General features: G+C 55.3%; 5 protein-coding genes across 5 annotated transcripts; 3 read left to right on the top strand and 2 right to left on the bottom strand.

Annotated features, from left to right (window-relative positions):
- Positions 1-623: 623 nt before the first annotated feature.
- PV09_00435 (uncharacterized protein) lies at positions 624-5,229 on the top strand. The gene is made up of 2 exons (XM_016353174.1): positions 624-1,585; positions 1,636-5,229. The coding sequence occupies exons 1-2, from the start codon at positions 874-876 to the stop codon at positions 5,106-5,108; spliced, it is 4,185 nt and encodes a 1,394-aa protein (XP_016219431.1). The 5' UTR covers positions 624-873; the 3' UTR covers positions 5,109-5,229.
- A 1,260-nt stretch (positions 5,230-6,489) lies between these two features.
- PV09_00434 (uncharacterized protein) lies at positions 6,490-7,492 on the bottom strand. Its single transcript, XM_016353173.1, has one exon. It carries the CDS (start codon positions 7,169-7,171, stop codon positions 6,563-6,565), a length of 609 nt encoding a protein of 202 aa, XP_016219430.1. The 5' UTR covers positions 7,172-7,492; the 3' UTR covers positions 6,490-6,562.
- A 3,097-nt stretch (positions 7,493-10,589) lies between these two features.
- On the top strand, positions 10,590-14,316 carry PV09_00433 (uncharacterized protein). Its single transcript, XM_016353172.1, has 2 exons — positions 10,590-11,383; positions 11,478-14,316. The coding sequence occupies exons 1-2, from the start codon at positions 11,031-11,033 to the stop codon at positions 13,297-13,299; spliced, it is 2,175 nt and encodes a 724-aa protein (XP_016219429.1). The 5' UTR covers positions 10,590-11,030; the 3' UTR covers positions 13,300-14,316.
- A 260-nt stretch (positions 14,317-14,576) lies between these two features.
- PV09_00432 (uncharacterized protein) lies at positions 14,577-16,467 on the top strand. The gene has a single exon (XM_016353171.1). The coding sequence runs from the start codon at positions 15,198-15,200 to the stop codon at positions 16,302-16,304; it is 1,107 nt and encodes a 368-aa protein (XP_016219428.1). The 5' UTR covers positions 14,577-15,197; the 3' UTR covers positions 16,305-16,467.
- PV09_00431 (uncharacterized protein) lies at positions 16,396-18,060 on the bottom strand. Its single transcript, XM_016353170.1, has 3 exons — positions 17,884-18,060; positions 16,932-17,823; positions 16,396-16,850 (listed from the first exon to the last, which is right to left on the bottom strand). The coding sequence occupies exons 1-3, from the start codon at positions 18,050-18,052 to the stop codon at positions 16,556-16,558; spliced, it is 1,356 nt and encodes a 451-aa protein (XP_016219427.1). The 5' UTR covers positions 18,053-18,060; the 3' UTR covers positions 16,396-16,555.
- Positions 18,061-18,275: the final 215 nt, after the last annotated feature.

Here is an 18,275-nt window from a genome sequence, read left to right as displayed (position 1 = left end):
GGGAAGAGGCCGTTCGTGAAAGGCGAGAGATAGCCTGGAGGCTCAAGTCAACAGCAGCAGCAGCAGCAAGGGCCAGGGGCCGCGAATGGGGGTGGAGGAGGTGGTGCAGGCAGCCGTGGGCGGTTGTGACTGGCACTTGGGAGCCGACGACAGGACGGAGGAGTCGCAGGCGGGCGCGCGGATGCGAGTCCAGGTTGGCCTTGTGCCGGGCATCAGGCTCCAGCGACTCCAGCGACTCCAGCGACTCCAGCGACTCCAGCGACTCCAGCGCGCCAGACTGGTGAGGCGGAACGATCGGCGGCACCAGCGCTGGGGGGACCGCGATGGGGCCAGCAGAGGCCCGCTGGAGCCAGCGCTGAGGTGTCCCCGAACGGGCTTAGCGGCCCCGTGCTAGACTCAACGCACGCCCGCCCCCGGCCATCGCCAGGCGGCCTTCGATCAGCGCGGCCAGCTCGTTGACGCCCGTATAGCAAGGCAGTCGCCTCAGGAAAAACATAAATCGATAAAATCAAGCAGTCCGCTCCAGATTCTGGTCGCCTGGCTTCTCCCTTCTCTGACTCCGAACCCTCCTCTTCTTCTTCCCTCCACCCGCTCTCTCGCTGGGCCATCTCCGTTACCCCCCCCCCCGCGTGTCTGTCTCGCCATCGCTTTCGTCCTCACCCAAGACCCTCAGCCTTCTCGTCCGCCTATCCGCACCGCCTGTTGCACGACCACCGAACCAACGCGGTGCGCCATATCTACTCGAGGCCCGCCTGCGCCATCCTCATCCCTTCCGCACGCACACACGCACACACGCACACACACACACTCACACTCACTCACTCACTCACCAAGTCCTCGTGAATCTCACGGTCACTCTTCCATAGCCCCGCTATGAGCGCAACCGCGAGCTTCAGCAACGCAGAGCCTCCTCCGTTACTGTTCGGAAGCCCACCCTTCTCGCCTCGCTCGCCCCTCCACACCCAGACACCAGCCAGCCCACCTCCTCTCGCCATGGAGGAACCAGAAGACACTGATATGACCACATCCATCACGCTGCCTGCACAGAACCACGACCGGCAAGATCATACGATGGAGGATGGCGGGGAGGCCGCCCAGGCGGCGCTTGGAGAGGCTGGTCTCGGAAATTCAAACAGCGATCGAGATGCCGTAGTGGAAGACGCGTTGGACGACGCCATGGACACCACACCGGACTCGTCGCCGCAGCCAGAGGACCAGCCCTCTCAGCCAGGCCTGCAGCAGGCCCGGTCTACACCAGGCCCACACGATAACGATCCCCCCACGGCTTCAGCAGCGCTGGCGGCAAGAGGAGACTCACCGCCGCATTTGGAATCACCGCACACTCCTCGCCACGGCGTCGCCGAAGACGACGCGGTTGCAATCGAACCGTCGCAACCACCCTCCGCTCCGGCATCTGCGAGCCTGCCTCCACCAATGACGGGCAACGAAGAGGACGACGACAGTTCGTCGGTGTCAAGTGAGGAGGATCCACTTCAATGGCATGAGATCATCGAAGATACCTCAGTGCCGGACGAGGACGAGCTGAAAGAGATCGAGGCGATGACTGAGCACAGCGCTTTGGACGGTGCGTCATTTGTCCAGCAAGACCTAGCTGAAGACGCTGACAGGAAGCAGACGAATACTGGAGGAGGCGCACCTTCGCCCCTCTTCACGACCCCGAATACACGCCAGGTCCCAGCGGCAGCATCCGCTGGACCATCGAAAGGCTGAACGGGACGAGGGAGGAGCCGAACTTGGAGCTCCTCCTCGAGTCCGAGAGCGTCCAGATCGGCGACTACAGGTTCCGGCTGAAGCTGTACCCGAACAGCATAAACGAGTCTCGATATCTCAGTGTGTTTCTCTCATGTGACACGATGGCGGAGCTTAAGCCTTCGAAGCCACACGAGTTGCTTCCAAAGCCGAGGAAGAAGAAGAGCAAGGAGAGGAACAAGACGGCAAAGAGCAAAGAAAGCTCGACAACAGACGCTCAGGCCGACGCTTCTTCGTCATCTTCTAGACAGGAGCCCAAGCAGGAATGGCAGCACACGCCGCTCCCTCTGCTGGATCCAAAACGCATCCCGAAACGACCCAGCGTTGCCGCTCAGTTTTCGATCATCATGTACAACCCCGAGGAGCCACGCACGCACTACCACATGACGTTTTCGCATCGGTTCTGCCCAGGCGCGCCGGATCACGGAACTCCCCATTTCGGCTTCTCGAAGGCAGACGCGGCAATCCGACGCCGTCAGCAACGCCAGGCCATCTACAGAAATGACAAGCTTGCGTTCGTGACGCACATTCGCCTGATCAACGACGACACGGGCTGCTTGTGGGAGCGCTCGAATCGCGAAAACCCATACGACAGCCTGATGATCACAGGACTGCAGGGTATCTCGAGCCGCGGGTTCGGCATGTCGGGCGGCAACGTGATCTCTGCCATCTCGACTTGGCTACTCCTGATGCCGTTCAGACAACTTCTCTACGAGGCCAAGGCCCCAAACCCAGTCACAGAGTCGAGAGAGCGCCCGAAACCAATGCTCCTCGCTCTACAGAAGATCCTATACTGCCTTCGAACACGACCGGAGGGCGTTGGCAATGGGCCCTTTGCGCTTGAGGATCTTCTGGACGCCTTTGAATGGTACGCGATGGACAAGACAACCGACAAATATGACACGATAGAGATCTGGGAGATTATACGCTCGAAACTGGAAGAAGAACTGCGAGGCACACCGCACGAGAACCGTTTGGCCCAACTTTTCGGTCCCATGCGCAATCGCATGACGGGGGTCCCGTGCTACAAGGTCCCTGTGAAGGGCTCTGAAACCATGCAAAAGGCCATCGACAAGACAAGCAACCTAGTAGACGTCAACTCTGACCCCCCAGAAGTGTTGACCCTGGAGCTGGAGCGATACGTGTTCGATGAGAAGAAGCGAGCATGGCATAAGCTGTCCGAGAGACTGTCCTTGGATGAAAGCGTGGTTGTATGTGGACAAGAGTACAGACTGTTCGGCTTCATCGTGCACAAGGAGCACGCTCAGTCTGGCTACTACCATTCAGTCATGCGCCCTGACGGGCCCAAAGGCAAGTGGTACATGTATACCGATAACAAGGACGACAACAAGGTCATGTGCCTTACGCGCAAGCTTGCTGTCACTGATCACGAAGGTACAAACCCGAAGCACCCGAACAATGAACAGGCTCACGTGGCGTACGTTGTGACATATGTCCGTGGTGATGTCGCCGAATGGGCCTTCAACGTTGAGAATGAGCCAGAGTGGAATGTTCCGGATTGGCTCGTCGAAGACGTCAAGCACGAACGCGCGTTAGCGCATGACGTGGCTTGCGGCAGTTCCTTCGAGGTACCCGGTGCCATAATTGCGAATTTGGCTGCCGCCGAGAGTACGGACAAAGCCAAGACGAGGGACATACCTAAGGCGGAGGCGAAGGACTACGAGTTCTCTGTGATCAGCTCCAAAGCTTTCGAGGGGTACGAGGGCCCTGGCACGATCGACTTGTATGATTCCAAGTGGAACAACTCTCCGCATGTTTTCAAGGTCGTCCTCAGCGGACAGGCAGACGCTGTCGAGGCGAGGAACCAGATTGCAGCTGCGGTTGAGGGTGTCAAATCTCCCCATCAGTGCAAAGTCTGGATCATAGGCTCGCTGGACGGGACGCTGTGGCGACCCAACTTGATCACCACGGGCAGGAAGGATATTTCCGGTGGAAATACAAATTCAGACATCAACTGGACAGTGGACGAGTTGGTTCTTCGTGCACCGGAACGTCGTCTCTGGCTTCATGTCGTCGACGAGAAGGACCTACCACCTCAGCCTCCGTCCCACAAAACGCTGCAAGCAGGCTCCAGAGATGTCTCATCAGCAGATGGGCCCTCGTCCAATCAAGAAGCACCAAGCATGACCGCGAACTCGACATCCAGCACCATCGTCGCAGACCTTGAATCGGCCCTAAATCGTCCTCCGGTGGTGTCTGCAGCAGCATCGGAAGACACACCCATGGAAGGGACGGTAATGCCGGATCAAAGTGAACATGTGGAAGCGCCCTTGGACAATGCGCTGCCCCTCGCGCCTCCTGGTACCGCAGCAGATCCGTCGCCTTTGCTTCTCAACGTGGACGCAGACATGGGCGATGTCTCCGCGCTGCCTTCGATGCCGTCGGGTGATCTTCCAGACACAATAACAATCGATCGCAGCACCGGCTTGCCCGTCGTCAATCTTCCTCCTCCCATACACGTGGCTGTTCCACCAGTTGCAGATCAAATTTACTTCTTCTTGAAGACCTTTGATCCCAAAACGCAGAAGTTGAAGGCATACGGCAGCTACTTCGTGGAACGTCGCTCGCGCGTAGACAAGACGATCTACAAGATCATGGGGGTGGACAAGAACGAGAAGCGGCTGCAGTTCTACGAAGAGACCGATATCAGCTCAGCCCGCAAATTGCATACCCACCGCGACTTCTCGCAAGAGGATTTGACCAACGGAAGCATCATCGTCGCGCAATTCGAGCTGAAGGATGCGGAGAAAGAGGCGCTAGCATCTCGAGGTCTCTTCACCGATCCTGATGCCTACCTGCGCGCTCTAAATGAAGAACGTACCTTCCGTCACACAGCAAATGGCAGGTTCAAGATGGACTACTTCTCGGCCGAATTCTACGAAGGCGACATGCGGTACCACATACCGCACGGGCAGGGCCGGAAGATCGACCATCATTCCAACTCGTACACGGGCAGCTTCGTCATGGGGAAAAGACACGGGTACGGCTCCATGATCTACGCGAACGGCGACACGTACGAAGGTCAATGGGTCCAAGATCTCCAGGACGGCCAGGGAACCAGCGTCGAGCTCGAGACCGGCAACAAATACGTCGGCGGGTGGAAGGATGGCAAGAAGCACGGTGAGGGCATCACGTACTGGAAGATGGCCCAGGACGAGGGCCGCTGCTGCAGGATCTGCTGGTACAACGAGGCCGACATGGTCTTCGTCGACTGCGGCCACGTAGTCGCGTGCAAGGAATGTTCCAGAGAGGTCAGGGACTGTCCCGTCTGCAGACGAGGTATACATAAGGCCATCAAGCTGTACCTTTCTGCCTGAAATCGAACAGCATCGGACAAGAGATTTCGGCATCTGCGCGGGTGGGGAAAGCGAAAGGGTGAGATACAGCATGGTATTCATTGAATGTGGCACATCTCTTTTTGTACTCTTTGTACTTTTCTTTTTTTTTTTTTTTTCTTTTTGGAAAGGACACCCTTTCCAAGCGTGATCAAGGATAACTTTTTGTCGTTTTTGTACCAGCGCGACCCAACTTTGACTACACGGCAGGAGTTTGGGATTTATGCGGTTACCCGGATTTGTAGGCGGCGACGCGTCAGCCGCTGGCAAGTAAATATGAAAGGAATACCTAGGCAGCGAGAGACGAATACATTCCACACGGAAGAGAGAGAATGAATGGAGCCGTCTTCCTTTTTTTTTTTTTTTTTAAATTATCATCATCATTCTACTTACTTCATTGTTTGTTTCGTTCCTTCGCCCCGCACTTTGCGATCCAGCCTGTGCGATGTGCCACAGCAATACGGGCTACAAGCTGTACGGGTCTACACTCGGTCGCCGTCCACGGGCTGAGTGAGCGACACCAGAAGCGACCTTGCGGCAAGCCTACCGAGCCCCGTGGCAGTGGGGGATTATGCTACAACGAGGGGAAGAACCGGCGGCAAAGGCAACGTGCCGCCGCTCTTTGTTCAGAGATGATGTGTCTCCACGACCACCCACACACACGCAGGTTGTTTCTTCTTCTTCTTCTGCCTCACGTCTTGAATCTTCAGATTGCCGAATCATTGACTCGACTGTGATCCTGAAGGGAATCCCCTGAGGGGAAGAGGGTTAGAATGGATGTGATGTCGCCCCCTTTTGGGGGGGGGGGGGGGGGGAAGAGGAAAGGAAATGTAGAACGTTTGCGTTGCGAAGCACGTTGACGTCAAGTTCGTTCCCACAGGATCGGAAGCATCACGCGGATCTTTCCCTTTTTTTTTTTAAAAAAAAAAAGGAATAAAAAATAAAAAAGGTTTGGACGAAAGCGTTTGCCAACGTGTACACGGAAGGACGGCGCCTGGTGCGACCGCGGGGGTTTTGAGGCAGAGGACGATTCGAGGACGAGGAGAAATCGAGGGCAACGAGCGGGGGATCGTTGCGTTGCGATTGTTCCCCTTTTCGGCGCGGCTTCTCCCTTTATCCACGGCGGCCGTCGAACCTCTGTGTGGCCTGCTAACAGTCGAGCGGATGCAGCGACGGCCAGCGACGAAGATGCCCTTCCCTGGATGAAGATCTCGCCTTTTTTTTTGGACGCGGAGCTCAAAACGTAACGCTCCAGCTGGCGTCGTTCCGACCGTGGTCGTCGCCGGTGGAGCCCGGTCATCGATCAAACCCGTATCACTGCCTTGAGCGGGCACGGTAAGCGTGGTTCGTATTTCTCTTTTTGCAATTTTTCTTTACATTATGTACAGAGACGTACTTCGTACATTGGCCAAAAGCCTCCTGTGGAAGTGCAAAGTCTAGCCTCGGTATGGCTTCTGGCTTTTCCCTTTCCTTGGTCCGGGAATAGAGAGACTTGATCGAGTCCAGTTCCTTCTTTTTTGAAAAAATTTTTTTTGTTCAAATTCATTTCTTTCGACAGACGCAGGTAAGATGAAGCGTTCCTGACGACGGCATGGCGTGTTTGGGCATCTGCATTCGTGCAGACGCACGTGGCTAACTTTCCGTCTCGCCCTTGACGCGCATGAGTCGCCGCAACATTCGGTGCGTCGTTCTAGATTGTTCTCACGAGCCGTTCCTAGCTCTCTATACATGGCTTTCAACTGCATGTGCGTGGCAGAGACAACCTTTCTCAACAGAGAAATACCAACACCCTGCTCCGCACACAGACGACAGGATCTCTCCGCCGAGACGATGTCAACGCAAGCTCCCAGGCCGAGCCCCGTAGCGGCTGGATGTGAAGGAAAGAAGCCGATACAGATGCTCTCCAAGGTCTTGACGATGAGGCTGTAGACGCGGCACGTATCGACCCCATGGGCAAGGTCAGGGAGGAATTCCCGAAGGTGGAAAAGGGCACGCGCCCGCACAAGCGCCTCTGCACCCATGCGGATCCGACGAAAGTCCTTCATTGTATCCTTTTTTCCCTAAAGGTCAGATTGATATAAACTAGCCTCGGCACGCCTTCCAGCTTGGCTCCGAAGGGCCTGGCACGAAGCACCAAACGCACGGCCTTCCACAGAATGCACATGGAGAGGACTTTCTCAAGGACGGGGAGATCTGAGGGCGAAAAGGGGAGAGGGTGTTGGTGATTTGTATGTGTTCCGTTGGTGTGGGGAGGAGGCTCGAGGAGGAATGTTGCAAATGCGAGTGTGGGCAGATTGCCGAACGAACCGGCGCACGGAAAGGATGCAAAAGAGTCGCGGATTGTAAATGAAGAATAATTAGGCAAGTATGAAGCAATGAAAATCAGTGCATGCACCCCATGTAGCGGCATATTATGAGATCCAGGGTGGGGACCTCGGGCATGGGCCCTTTCTACTCATTTATTGCGGTCCAAAAATGAATATCCCGTGACGTGGCGTTCCGTAGCCATTGCTTGTACAGCACAAGCAGCTTAGCACGAGCTTTGCGGCTAGCGCTAGTTTTTACTCCACGATGCGTTTCAGAAAAAAAGATAGAATAGAGAGAAAAGCGAGAGTAGAGGACGGTGCGACGTGGGTCGCTGAAACCGTGAAGACATGCTCTGAGTCCTTCGACAGGACGATCGGACGGCCATGCGTCGTCTTCCTTCGCACACTCGCACACAAAATGCACGCACAGTCTTGTGTCTCTTGCGCCTCGCGTCCCAAAATGGCAATGTTCAAGTTGGGAATGCATGAGCTTGGAACCGTGCAAGCAGGTAACGTACGGCCTGCACGGCCAGAAACGCGCTAGGGCGGGTCCAAGCAGATCAGCTACTGCAGCGCGGAGTAGTTCCTACGCTATGTTGAGTGATGCACGTTCTGGTAATACGCAATCAAGGCACTTGATAACGTTAGATGGATTTTCCGCAGGAAATGCTGTCACGATTCGTCAGAAGTGTAGCAACGGCATTTTTGCACCCGAAGAGCTCTCAACCGGAACTTTGCGAGTACTAGGTGACTTTGCCGAAGCGAGCAACATGACGATCGCTACCGGGATGCGTCTTGGTGGCTCGGCGGGGCCTCGTGGGCTCGCTTTCGCAACTGTTAGTATCAATGTTTCTTTTTTGGTTTATATCGTTATTGCTATCATCACAGTGTTTCGTTCTTCGGGCTTCGTTGCTTTGGGTTCGAAACTGCGTGGCTGGGCGGGCCACTCCGCCGTGCCGCACAGGTCTGGTCCTCGTCTAGCTTGAGGCAGTGGCGACGTGTCTGGATCCGCTGATCTGTGGTTGAAACGTCGAAGACTGACGAGAGTCGTCCACAGCCAGAGCGTTTCTAAGATGGGGGAGGCGTGGCTATCGTAACCCAAAAAAAAAGGTAAAAATCCACAGCCCCACGATCGTTGACTGAGCGACGAAGAACAGGAATGTGCTGCACGCCACCAAAGGCGAAGTACATGCCAGTCCAGGCCCATGCAGTCTGGCTCTTAATCAAGTCGGCAAGCTGCAGTGTTTGCATGGCGAAAGCAGCGCGCTGATTCGTCGGGTTGGCCCATGACGACGGAGGCTTGGCTGGGGCAAGTGATGGGTGCTTTTGCGAAGAGCATGCATACTGTGGTAGGCCGAAGACGCAGACAATACAAGTACAAAACATGGATCGATAGAAGGGCTGAGAGCTAGCGTGTCTGGAAAGACTAAGCTACCACGCAGACTCCACCGCGAGACAAGACCTTGTTTGCGAGCAAGCCAGATAAGAGTGTGCCAGCAGAGAAACGTGACGTTTTGGAATGACGAGTAAGTTCGTGGACCACCGCTGCATGATCACCATCGGTGGAGCCCGGTTTTGGAGGCCTGAACGAAGCAGAATTCATTGAAAATTGTTTGCGTTATGCGTTCGTGCCAAGAAAGCGAGACAACGAATCGACCGTTCCTTATGACCGGGTCTCTCTTCGGTCTACAGTCAGCGCTTTGTGATCTCTGCTGCTCCAGAACATGGCAGAACACTTGGTGACTACGTAAGAACGCGAGGTCGGATGATTGCGTAGGTTCTTTTGAGCTGCACACGACGGGAGATTTGAGAAGCACCCTATGCCCGGAAGAAGAAAAGGTAAAAGAAAATAAGGAGAACGGAGGCGCACGAGCAAGAATGGGCACAGTACTGTACTGTGGTGTACTGTAGTGTACTGGACTGGACTGGACTAGACTGCAGCAAGGGTGGACGAGGAGTTCATGCATGACGAAGCGCAGTGCTGGGGCGTCGACCGCAGACAGGATGCCGAGAAGACGTGAAGATGATGAAAGCGCAAAGAACCGGTGGCGACGCAGGCCTGTACTGGGTTGGTTGTGTGCGTGTGCGCTGGCGAGATTTGCGAGCACATTCCGCGGCGAGGAGGCCACGATACGCGCGTCCGCCAAGGGGTCAGCTCACGGCGCGCAGCCCACGGTTGGTGGGTTTCGGTGGTGGTGGGCAGCGAAGGGACTGCCACTGGCCGGGTGCGTGCGAGCAGAATCCGGTGGAAACGCGCGACGCTGAGAAACTCGCCTTCCCATCTTTCTTCCGTTCGCTCTTCTGTTTTTCGTTTCGTTGGCGACCGTCCACAGCCTTGCGCGTCAGCCGGGCAGTCGGCCAAGTCGCTCAGGTCACTCAGGGCCAGTCAAGCGAAGTGGTCAGTCATCAGCCAGTCCGTTGACAAGCTCAGGCAACCAGCCAGTAGCAGCGGTTTGCGGGCGACGAGAAATGCATTTTTTTCGTCCTTACCATCGCGTGTAGCTCAGTCGAGAAGACGGGCCGAGCTGGGTACGGGCGCTGCAAATTGGGTGCTGGCCATCCACCCGCTCTCCGCCCCATGCTCGGGCAGGCGTGCTGGTGCCGATGGGGGGAGGGCGCAAGAGGGAGGAGGGCGGACGGGGACCAGCTCGACCTCGGTTGCCGCCGGCACTTGCGCCGGTACCATCACTCGCTGGGGAGGCCGGGGGCGTTGTCTGCGCACTCCCGCCCTTTGAACTTGTGTGTGTGCAGAATCCGGCTGGACATGCGGACGTGTGTCCATGTGTGTCTATGGTTCTGTGTGCGTGGTGATGGGCGTGCGGGCGCGGGTGCATGCGCCAGACTACTCGAACGCCGTGCGCCTCCCCCCGTCGTTCCCACTCCCTCCCTCCCCTGGGCGATGGCGACAACAAGAACACATTCCAGCACACTTGAGATCTTAACCGAGTTTGACGGGAGGTCCACCCGTCTAGCGTCGAGTTAAGCACTAGCACTGGCCCGGCTGGCCCACCAGGACGAGCGCAGCCAAGCCCAAGTGCGCGTCGGGCCCGGTCCAATGATCCCACGTTTCTGAGAGCGCACTCCTGTCCTCCGTTAGCCCCATCCTTAGCCGATTTTCTGCTCCCAGCCTGGAAAGCCGATCAAAGAAAAAAACGCCTCCCTCCTTCGTCCTGGCCGTGCCGTCGGTCGATTCCTTCCAATTCTCGCTCTCCTCCACGTCTCCCTCTTCTCTCCCCATCCTGCTGTTCTCCCTCTTCAGTGTGCGACCGTCGACTCACATTCGTTTGACACGATTGCTCGGTGGCTCCTTCCCTTGGGGCTACTCTCCGCTCGCCTGGTGCTCCTTCCCGTAATTTAATCTGCCTCGCCCTTATCTGGCCTCCGACGACGCGCCGCGACCTCACACAACGCACGTCCGTACTCGCTCACACACATTCACACACACCCGCACTCGCCCTCACCGTCCCTCTCGTTCTCTCAGCCGCAGTCGAGCACCTTTCTTTCCCCCTGTCTGCTACCTGTCACCTTCCCACGCCGCCACCAGACTCTTCCACCCCCCCGAGTCGAGAGCCGCTACATGATATCGTGAGACACGTGAATGGATACAATGCGAGGCGCATTGGCTCGGGTTGCGTCGCTGAACCCACTCAAGCTGCTGCCCATCAAGACGAACTTCAAGTACGAGCAGCTTCCCGGCTACGAGAGCAATGCTGGCTCTCCCTACTCCACCTTATCTCTCAAGAAGTACCGATGGCGATCCCCAAGTCCTGGAGGCGAACGCTTCCCTTTCAGCGTGCCGAAAATGTCTCTCTCGCGCCTCCTCGCCCTGATCATGGCCTCGATCCTGTGCGTCGGCTTGCTCGTCGCCGGCGGCTCCAAGTATCACGACAAGGCGAAGCAGAAGCCCAAGCCAGCTCCCAAGCAGGCCTACCCGTGGGAGAAGTTCCCTAGGTGAGTGTATGCGTAGCAAAGCCTCGTTCCTCTTCAACCCCTACCGTTGCTCCAGCTGCCGAGACGCATGAGTTGCGCGCTTACACTGTGGCAGGATGAACGGTTACTACAACGGCATCTCGACCCTCGTGCCAAAGTCCAAGTTGACGGACGAGCAGTCTCTGATGTGGGACAACATCACCGTTGAGGCGCCGCTGCTGGGCAAACCAAACACCCCACCTCCCCTTGACCCCTTTCCGTTCAACCCATATTCTGAGTACGATTCCGACGAGTACCGCAGGACCCACTTTGAGGTCAAGGAATGCTTCCTAGATGAGGCTGGAACTGTCAAGGTCCCCGATGTCTTCGCATACCCTGGTATCCCTCAGAACATGAGCAGGCCTTCATTCGGCTCATATGAACTTCTCGGTCTCAGAGATGACGTCTGCTGGGACCGCTTCGGCCGCTTCGGTCCTTACGGCTACGGCTACGATCCCGAAGAGGGCGGCCTTGGCTTGGCCGAGAAGTCGGAGAAGGCCGGTACCGACAAGGTCTTCAATTCCTTCCAAAAGGTCGACTGGAAACAGGTCGACTGGGGGATGGCGCAGGAAGCCTGCTACAAGAAGAACAAGCGACGTTTCGAGGACGAGAAGGCGCCAAGGGACAGGAACGACCGTGCTAACTGGAGACCAAAGAAGAAAGTTCCTCGTCAAGCTTACATCCTTCGATCCTACACTGGTTACAAGTATGACGATCATCAACTCTTGACCATCCGGGCCATGATCTCTGAACTGAGTCTGAAGACCGGTGGCGAATACGATGTTCACCTGCTCGTCCAGGTTCGTGATGATAGCATTCCCATCTGGACAGATCGTGAGGTGTACCAAAAGACGCTCGAAGAGAATGTTCCTGAAGAATTCTGGAGCATCACGACCTTGTGGTCCGAAAACCTCATGAGACTTTACTACCCAGCTCCGTTCCCAGACAACTTCGAGAATCCGTCCGGTCAGCCAATCCACGGCGTGTACCGGGGCGCTCATCTTCCGCTCTTCTGGTTCGCTCAGCAGCATCCAGAGTACGACTTCTACTGGAATTGGGAAATGGATCTTCGCTTCACCGGTCATTACTATGAGTTCAACAAGAAGATCACCGAATGGGCTAAGGCGCAGCCACGCAAGGGTCTGTGGGAGAGAAGCGCGCGTTACTACATTCCAGACTATCATGGCTCGTGGGCCGACTTCGCCAAGGCCGTCGAAGAAGAAACCTTCTTGGATCCGGATGGTCCAATCTGGGGACCTGTGAACTTCCCCAACTCCGGCATGCTTGATCACCCGAACGGGACCACCCCGCCACACTCGTATCTCGAAGACAACTACGAGTGGGGAGTGGGAGAAGAGGCCGACTATCTTTCCTTCAACCCATTGTTTGACCCCTCGAAGACAAACTGGGTGTTCCGCAATGACGTTGACGGCTTCAGCAAGGCCCATCCCATCCCTCCAAGACGTGTTGCGATCATCACCGTTGCCCGTCTGTCGAAACGACTCCTGGATCTTGCGCATGCAGAGACCTACAAGATGCGTCACACAATGTTCCCAGAGATGTGGCCACCGACCATTGCGCTCCACCATGGCCTGAAAGCTGCTTACATCCCTCACCCTGTTTACTTCGATCGCCTGTGGCCGCTGGACTACATGGACCAAATCTTCAACCGTCCCAAGAGACCAGAGGACAGTGTCTTCGGCTGGGGCGAGCACAACCAGCTTGGAAGCACTTTTTACTACAATTCTGGCTTTTCGGGAGCTCTATGGAGACGCTGGTTCGGCTACAGAGAAAACAAAGAAGGCGGCAGTTGGCACGAACTCACGCAGTCCGGTCGCATGTGCCTACGATCGACACTTTTCCACCCTATCAAGTGGGAACGAGGCCCGACGGAATGAACGGACCGAGCTCACGAACAACCTAATATATTCTTCCGGACTTTTTTTTCCGAACACGCGAGCTCTACACTTCGTACACACCGAAAAGAAATCATCCATTTTCCTTTCTGTATATAAACGGCTATCGATCCGACACGACGTAATGCGGGCGATCGATGTTCTTCAGTCCATCCCTGACATCGCGCATTGAACTGCTGCTTTTCGATTTTTTATTAGAAAGAGACGTGGCAAAGCGAATCGTACACGCTTTCCCCCAGAAGAACAGAGTGCCATCTCTCAAGGTTTCTGTTCACTGACGCGATTTTTTTACATATTTTGGGAGGGGTCCATTGGGCGGCGTTGAAAGTATGGAACGGGGAGTGCTTCGCGTTTTATTTCCGTTCCCACGGTTTGTTTTACGGGAATAAGGAGAAACCGCCGTGAATGGTTTCTTCTCTTTTTGACTATGTTTTCCTTTTATTCGATGGTCCCCCTCCTCACATCTTAATAACAGCGTTCGACACATGTTCCACGCAGGAAAAGCCATTGTAACATTTTTCTTTTTCATGTCGTTCCTTTCCACAGGCTAGCGGGGCAGCATTTTTGCATTGTATCACCCAAACTGCGTCAGATCACGAAGCTCAAGAACATTCGCTCTACCGGGACTACCACGACATCAGCTCTGCGAGTTGTAGAAGGAGGGTCCGTATTTTTGGTTTTATTCTGATGGGTGGATGGTCCGATGGAGAAGTTCGTATGCGAGCCGCCGATTACACTGCACCGTCAATGCCTGTATCAAGACACTTGGCTTGTAGCAGAGAAAGACTCGGGTTGGACGGCATTTGGAAACACCGTGGGAATTCAAATGCTGCGTTTTAGCAAGCAATATACAGGCTTGCGATTAATCACGCGAGATGGATGAGGCGCTGGGGACACTGTCTTTCCCAGAGTAACAAGGGTTTAAAGTCGCTTGAGGCATGTATAGACATATGTAGATACTTTCCCACAACAAAAATCTGAAGCTTACTCCAAAGTAAACGCTCGGAAAACATAGGTACGTCGTGCGTAGTGGCCTGCCGTTCATGCCAACAGTTATCAACATCCAATCGTGAATGCATGTAAACCAATGGCTGATTTTACATCTCCTTGGTCGTCGCACACATGTCGGAGGTCTGTTCCGATGGCCACGGCGAAACCCTGCTGTTCTTGTTCACCGACTGCCTCCGGTAAGGTATCTGGACCCTTTGCCTAACCTGGCTCACCAACCAACTCGCCAGTCCCATAAATTTCTTGACAGACCGCGTTCCAGGGAAAAAAATTCCGCTTCACTTTGCTCCATTCCAACCATCGGTACGACAGCAAGCATTTTATCGACGAAGCAACAAGCATGACAACACTTCCATCGACCAGCAACTCACACGTCGTTTCCTTTGTTCTCGTCTCCGTCCGTTCGAGTAGTAGTAGTAGTCTTGATTGTTAACCTCTGTGGAGCGTGACAGACAAGGAAGAGACCTCAGAACAGAAGGAGCTTGGAGACGTGAAGGAGACGAAAAAAAATAAAAAGGCCAGTCGTTCGGCAAGCCCGCAAGAAGCGGATTCTCATAGGGGTGGTACCGGCACTGTCAGCATAGAGAGTCGTCTTTGTCTTATCTACGTGAAAAAGCTCTTCTTTTAACAGGCCCAACCGCTATACAACTTTTCGCCCGTCCAGCCCCGCCCCATTAGCCTTCCAATCGATCTCCAACTCGTAACTTTGCTCTTACTCCCTTGACCGTGAACAGCGAAACAAAAGGGGAAAAAATACAACAAGGGGGAGAGGAGGACAGTCCGTCCGGTAACCCGTGTGAAACTAGGGTCTCAGCAATTTGCAGTCTCGCTGAGCTCTGGACGCGAGCTCTTCTTCTTCTTTGCTTGCGGGCATGGCCTCGACGACGTTTCCGGCCTCGGACCTGTACGCATTGCAGGAGACACCGTCGTCCGGGCGGGGCGTCTTCGCCACGCAAGCCTTGCGCGCCAACACCGTGCTCTTTAAGACGGACCTGCTGCCAGCGTACGTCGTGTACCGCGAGTACAAGCGCGAGGTGTGCGCGCACTGCTTCGCGTACGACAGCTCGCGCGCACACAAGCTCAAGGTGTCCGAGACGGGCCACTCGTTCTGCAGCAAGGACTGTCTGCGCACATGGAAGGCTGAAGCCGGTTCCGTCGGCTTGCAAGCGTGGGCCGCGCTCGAGACATTTATCAGGGGTGGCAAGACGGGGAGGTCGAGCGGGCCGATGGACGGCAACGTGTACGACACGCTTCCGGACGAGGGGGCGACACGGCCGTCAGCGGACGAGATCAGGATCGCGTGGGAGCAAGCCGAGCGCACTGCGGAGGCGATCCGCAAAGCGAGGGACGGCTCCAAGCAAAAGGTGCACCGAAAGGCCTTGCAGTCAACGCTGTCGCTGCAGATGTACCCCGACACGCTCACCTTCCTACTCAGCGGTGTCCTCACGATATCGAGACAGGCGGAGTCGCAGGACTGGCAATCCATCCTCGACCTCGTCGCCGACGAGACGCCGTACGCATCCCCGCAGGACCTGGCCAAGAACGTGAGATCGTACCTGCACTTGCTGTGCGTCCTGCCCACGGAGCTGCTGCCCCACGTCACGGGCGCCAACTGCCTCACGCTCGTCTCGCGCGACTCCCACAACTCCTTTGGCATCCGCAGCCTAGACGACAACGGGTCGGAGATGTTCGGCTTCGGCGTCTGGCCTACGGCCTCGTACTTCAATCACTCCTGCGAGCCCAGCGTCGCAAAGAGACGCGTGGGCCGAGCCTGGGAGTTCTGGACTGCACACGATGTCGAAGCCGGCGAGGAACTGTGCATCAGCTACATGGGCGGCGACGAACAGGACCTGAATCTGGTTGAGAGGCGGCGACGGAGCGAAGAAATCTGGGGGTTTCTGTGCGCGTGTTCGAAATGCATGTGCGAGGAGGAGGAGCTTGAGGAGGCGACCGTGGGGAGCGACGGAAGTCGATGTTGATTTCAATACCGTTACTCTCTGAAGGAAAGGGAACTTGTGTCGGGGAGGATTTTCTGCCTTCATAAAAAATAGTGAAAAAAAAAAGAAGAGACTTGTGCACACTTCCGCTTCCAGCGTGGCGGATGAAAATTGAGAATGAGAAACTTGCCCCAGACGAAACTAGGCGCGTTTATGAATTGCGTTCATCGCCCGTCTCTCATGTACATGACATTGCCCTGTTTGGTTCTTTGTAGTGTTGAAGTGCTGCGATTTCACCTTCCCCTGCCACTCCTTCCCGTCCTCGGCTTGGGAAACTCCAACGGTAACCTCAACTTTGCGACTCTATGTGCTGCTGCCTCCTTGCTGTTGATCTTCCACATATCTCTCTGAGCCGCCGTCGGGGCGCTGACACGACAGCCAAGCTCCTGGAAGTATTGTTGCATGGTGGAGGGATTCAGGCGTAGATCCTCCTGCAGGTCTATCGTATCGAGCTCGAAGTTGTCGATATGTAGAGCAATGGCGCACGTGTGCAGTATGAACTTGTCGACGTGCCATTTGGTCATCTCCCTAACGAGCGTTTCTCGTCAGCACTCGGGTCTTATTCCCGCCTGCAGAAAATCCTGTGTCGTTGGGAGCGATACGACTTACCTTCCGTCGGAGAATTTCTTGCGCAGCGACTCGAGGATGGCACCGGGGGCGTCCACCTTCTCCTTCAGCTTCTCTCTTTGCGGAATCCTCTTCCCGCTTCGATTCGAGTCCAACGCCATAAACCACACAAGCATGATGTTGAGGTACTTGAGCAACTTAAGGTTGTTCGTGTCTTTGCTTGAGGCCACCTTCTGCAAACGCCTCGCGACATAGCGCATCGGCAGCTTCATGTTCTTGCCCTCCTTGGCGGATGCTTGCCAGTCACGAACTTGAACCAAGGATAAATCGTCTTCGCTGACCAAACTCGTGACAGGGTACGCGTCCTTTGGTTTGGTGGCCTCCATGTTTGGATCCGGTCGCGGCTTTGCCTTGTTGGATTCCACCTCCCTTTCTTCAGCCGTCATCATGCCATCCGTTTTAACGTTCAGCGTGTCAAGCATGGCCAGCTGCGCGGCATCGACTGGTGGTGCCGTTTCTCCAGGCCTACTTTGAGCGATCGCGTTGACCGTCTGGTCAGCAATGACCTTCTTTGCTTTCTTGGTGCCAAACTCTTGTCCCAGAGTTATACGCATAGAAGCGTAGGTCTGCCTCTCACGGTGTTCTGCGTCGTCAAGCTCTTCCTGCGTTTGACGCAGTGTGCTTCGCAGGGTGACCTTGTGACATTCAGTGATGGTGAATTCACCCGCCGAAGGGTCAAAGACTCCAATGTAGTGCCTCATATTACCCTGTGGTCCACCGGACTGCTCTTCTTGCGCTATGAAATCCAGTCGGCCGTGTTGTGAGCTCTGAAGAAGAATCTGTCGCCGCTTCTTCTCCGTCGACTTTGATACTACAGTCCTCCGCCATGGCGTGAACGTAATGCCCTCTGGTGCGGATATACCAGGCGTAGCAGCTGAAAAGTAGCAAGTGTCAATAAATACTGCCGTATATATTACAATCTCCCTCAACTTACCAACAATCGGACCCAAAGCATTCTCCTCCGGTGTGACGTGCTTCACCTTCACACTGGCATAACGCAATTGCGCACCGGTTGCCGCCTTTTTGCTCGAGCCGCCCTGAGCCTCATTCTGCCTCTTTCGCTTTTTGCTCTTTTCCTGTTCAGTCATGTTGTCTTTTGCCATATGATCGGAAATTTTCAGGCTCAGCACGAAATGTTCAAGCCGTGAACTTTTTTTCGGAACAGGTTTAGCGCAAGAATCACACCAACTGTCCGTGCTTTCTACCTCGCCTACATTTCAGTCTTGGCATCGTAACATCATAGCCCAACTAAACTGGTCCTTCTGCGAAGATCAATGTATACTCATGCCTTGGGATTTGTGCAACCTACTGCCGTACAAGATTCCG

The sequence above is a fragment of the Verruconis gallopava genome (assembly GCF_000836295.1).
Source record: "Verruconis gallopava strain CBS 43764 unplaced genomic scaffold supercont1.1, whole genome shotgun sequence".
NCBI classification, from domain to species: Eukaryota; Fungi; Ascomycota; class Dothideomycetes; order Venturiales; family Sympoventuriaceae; genus Verruconis; species Verruconis gallopava.
The sequence above is the reverse complement of the archived record's forward strand: the minus strand, read 5'-3'. Positions and strand labels throughout refer to the sequence as shown.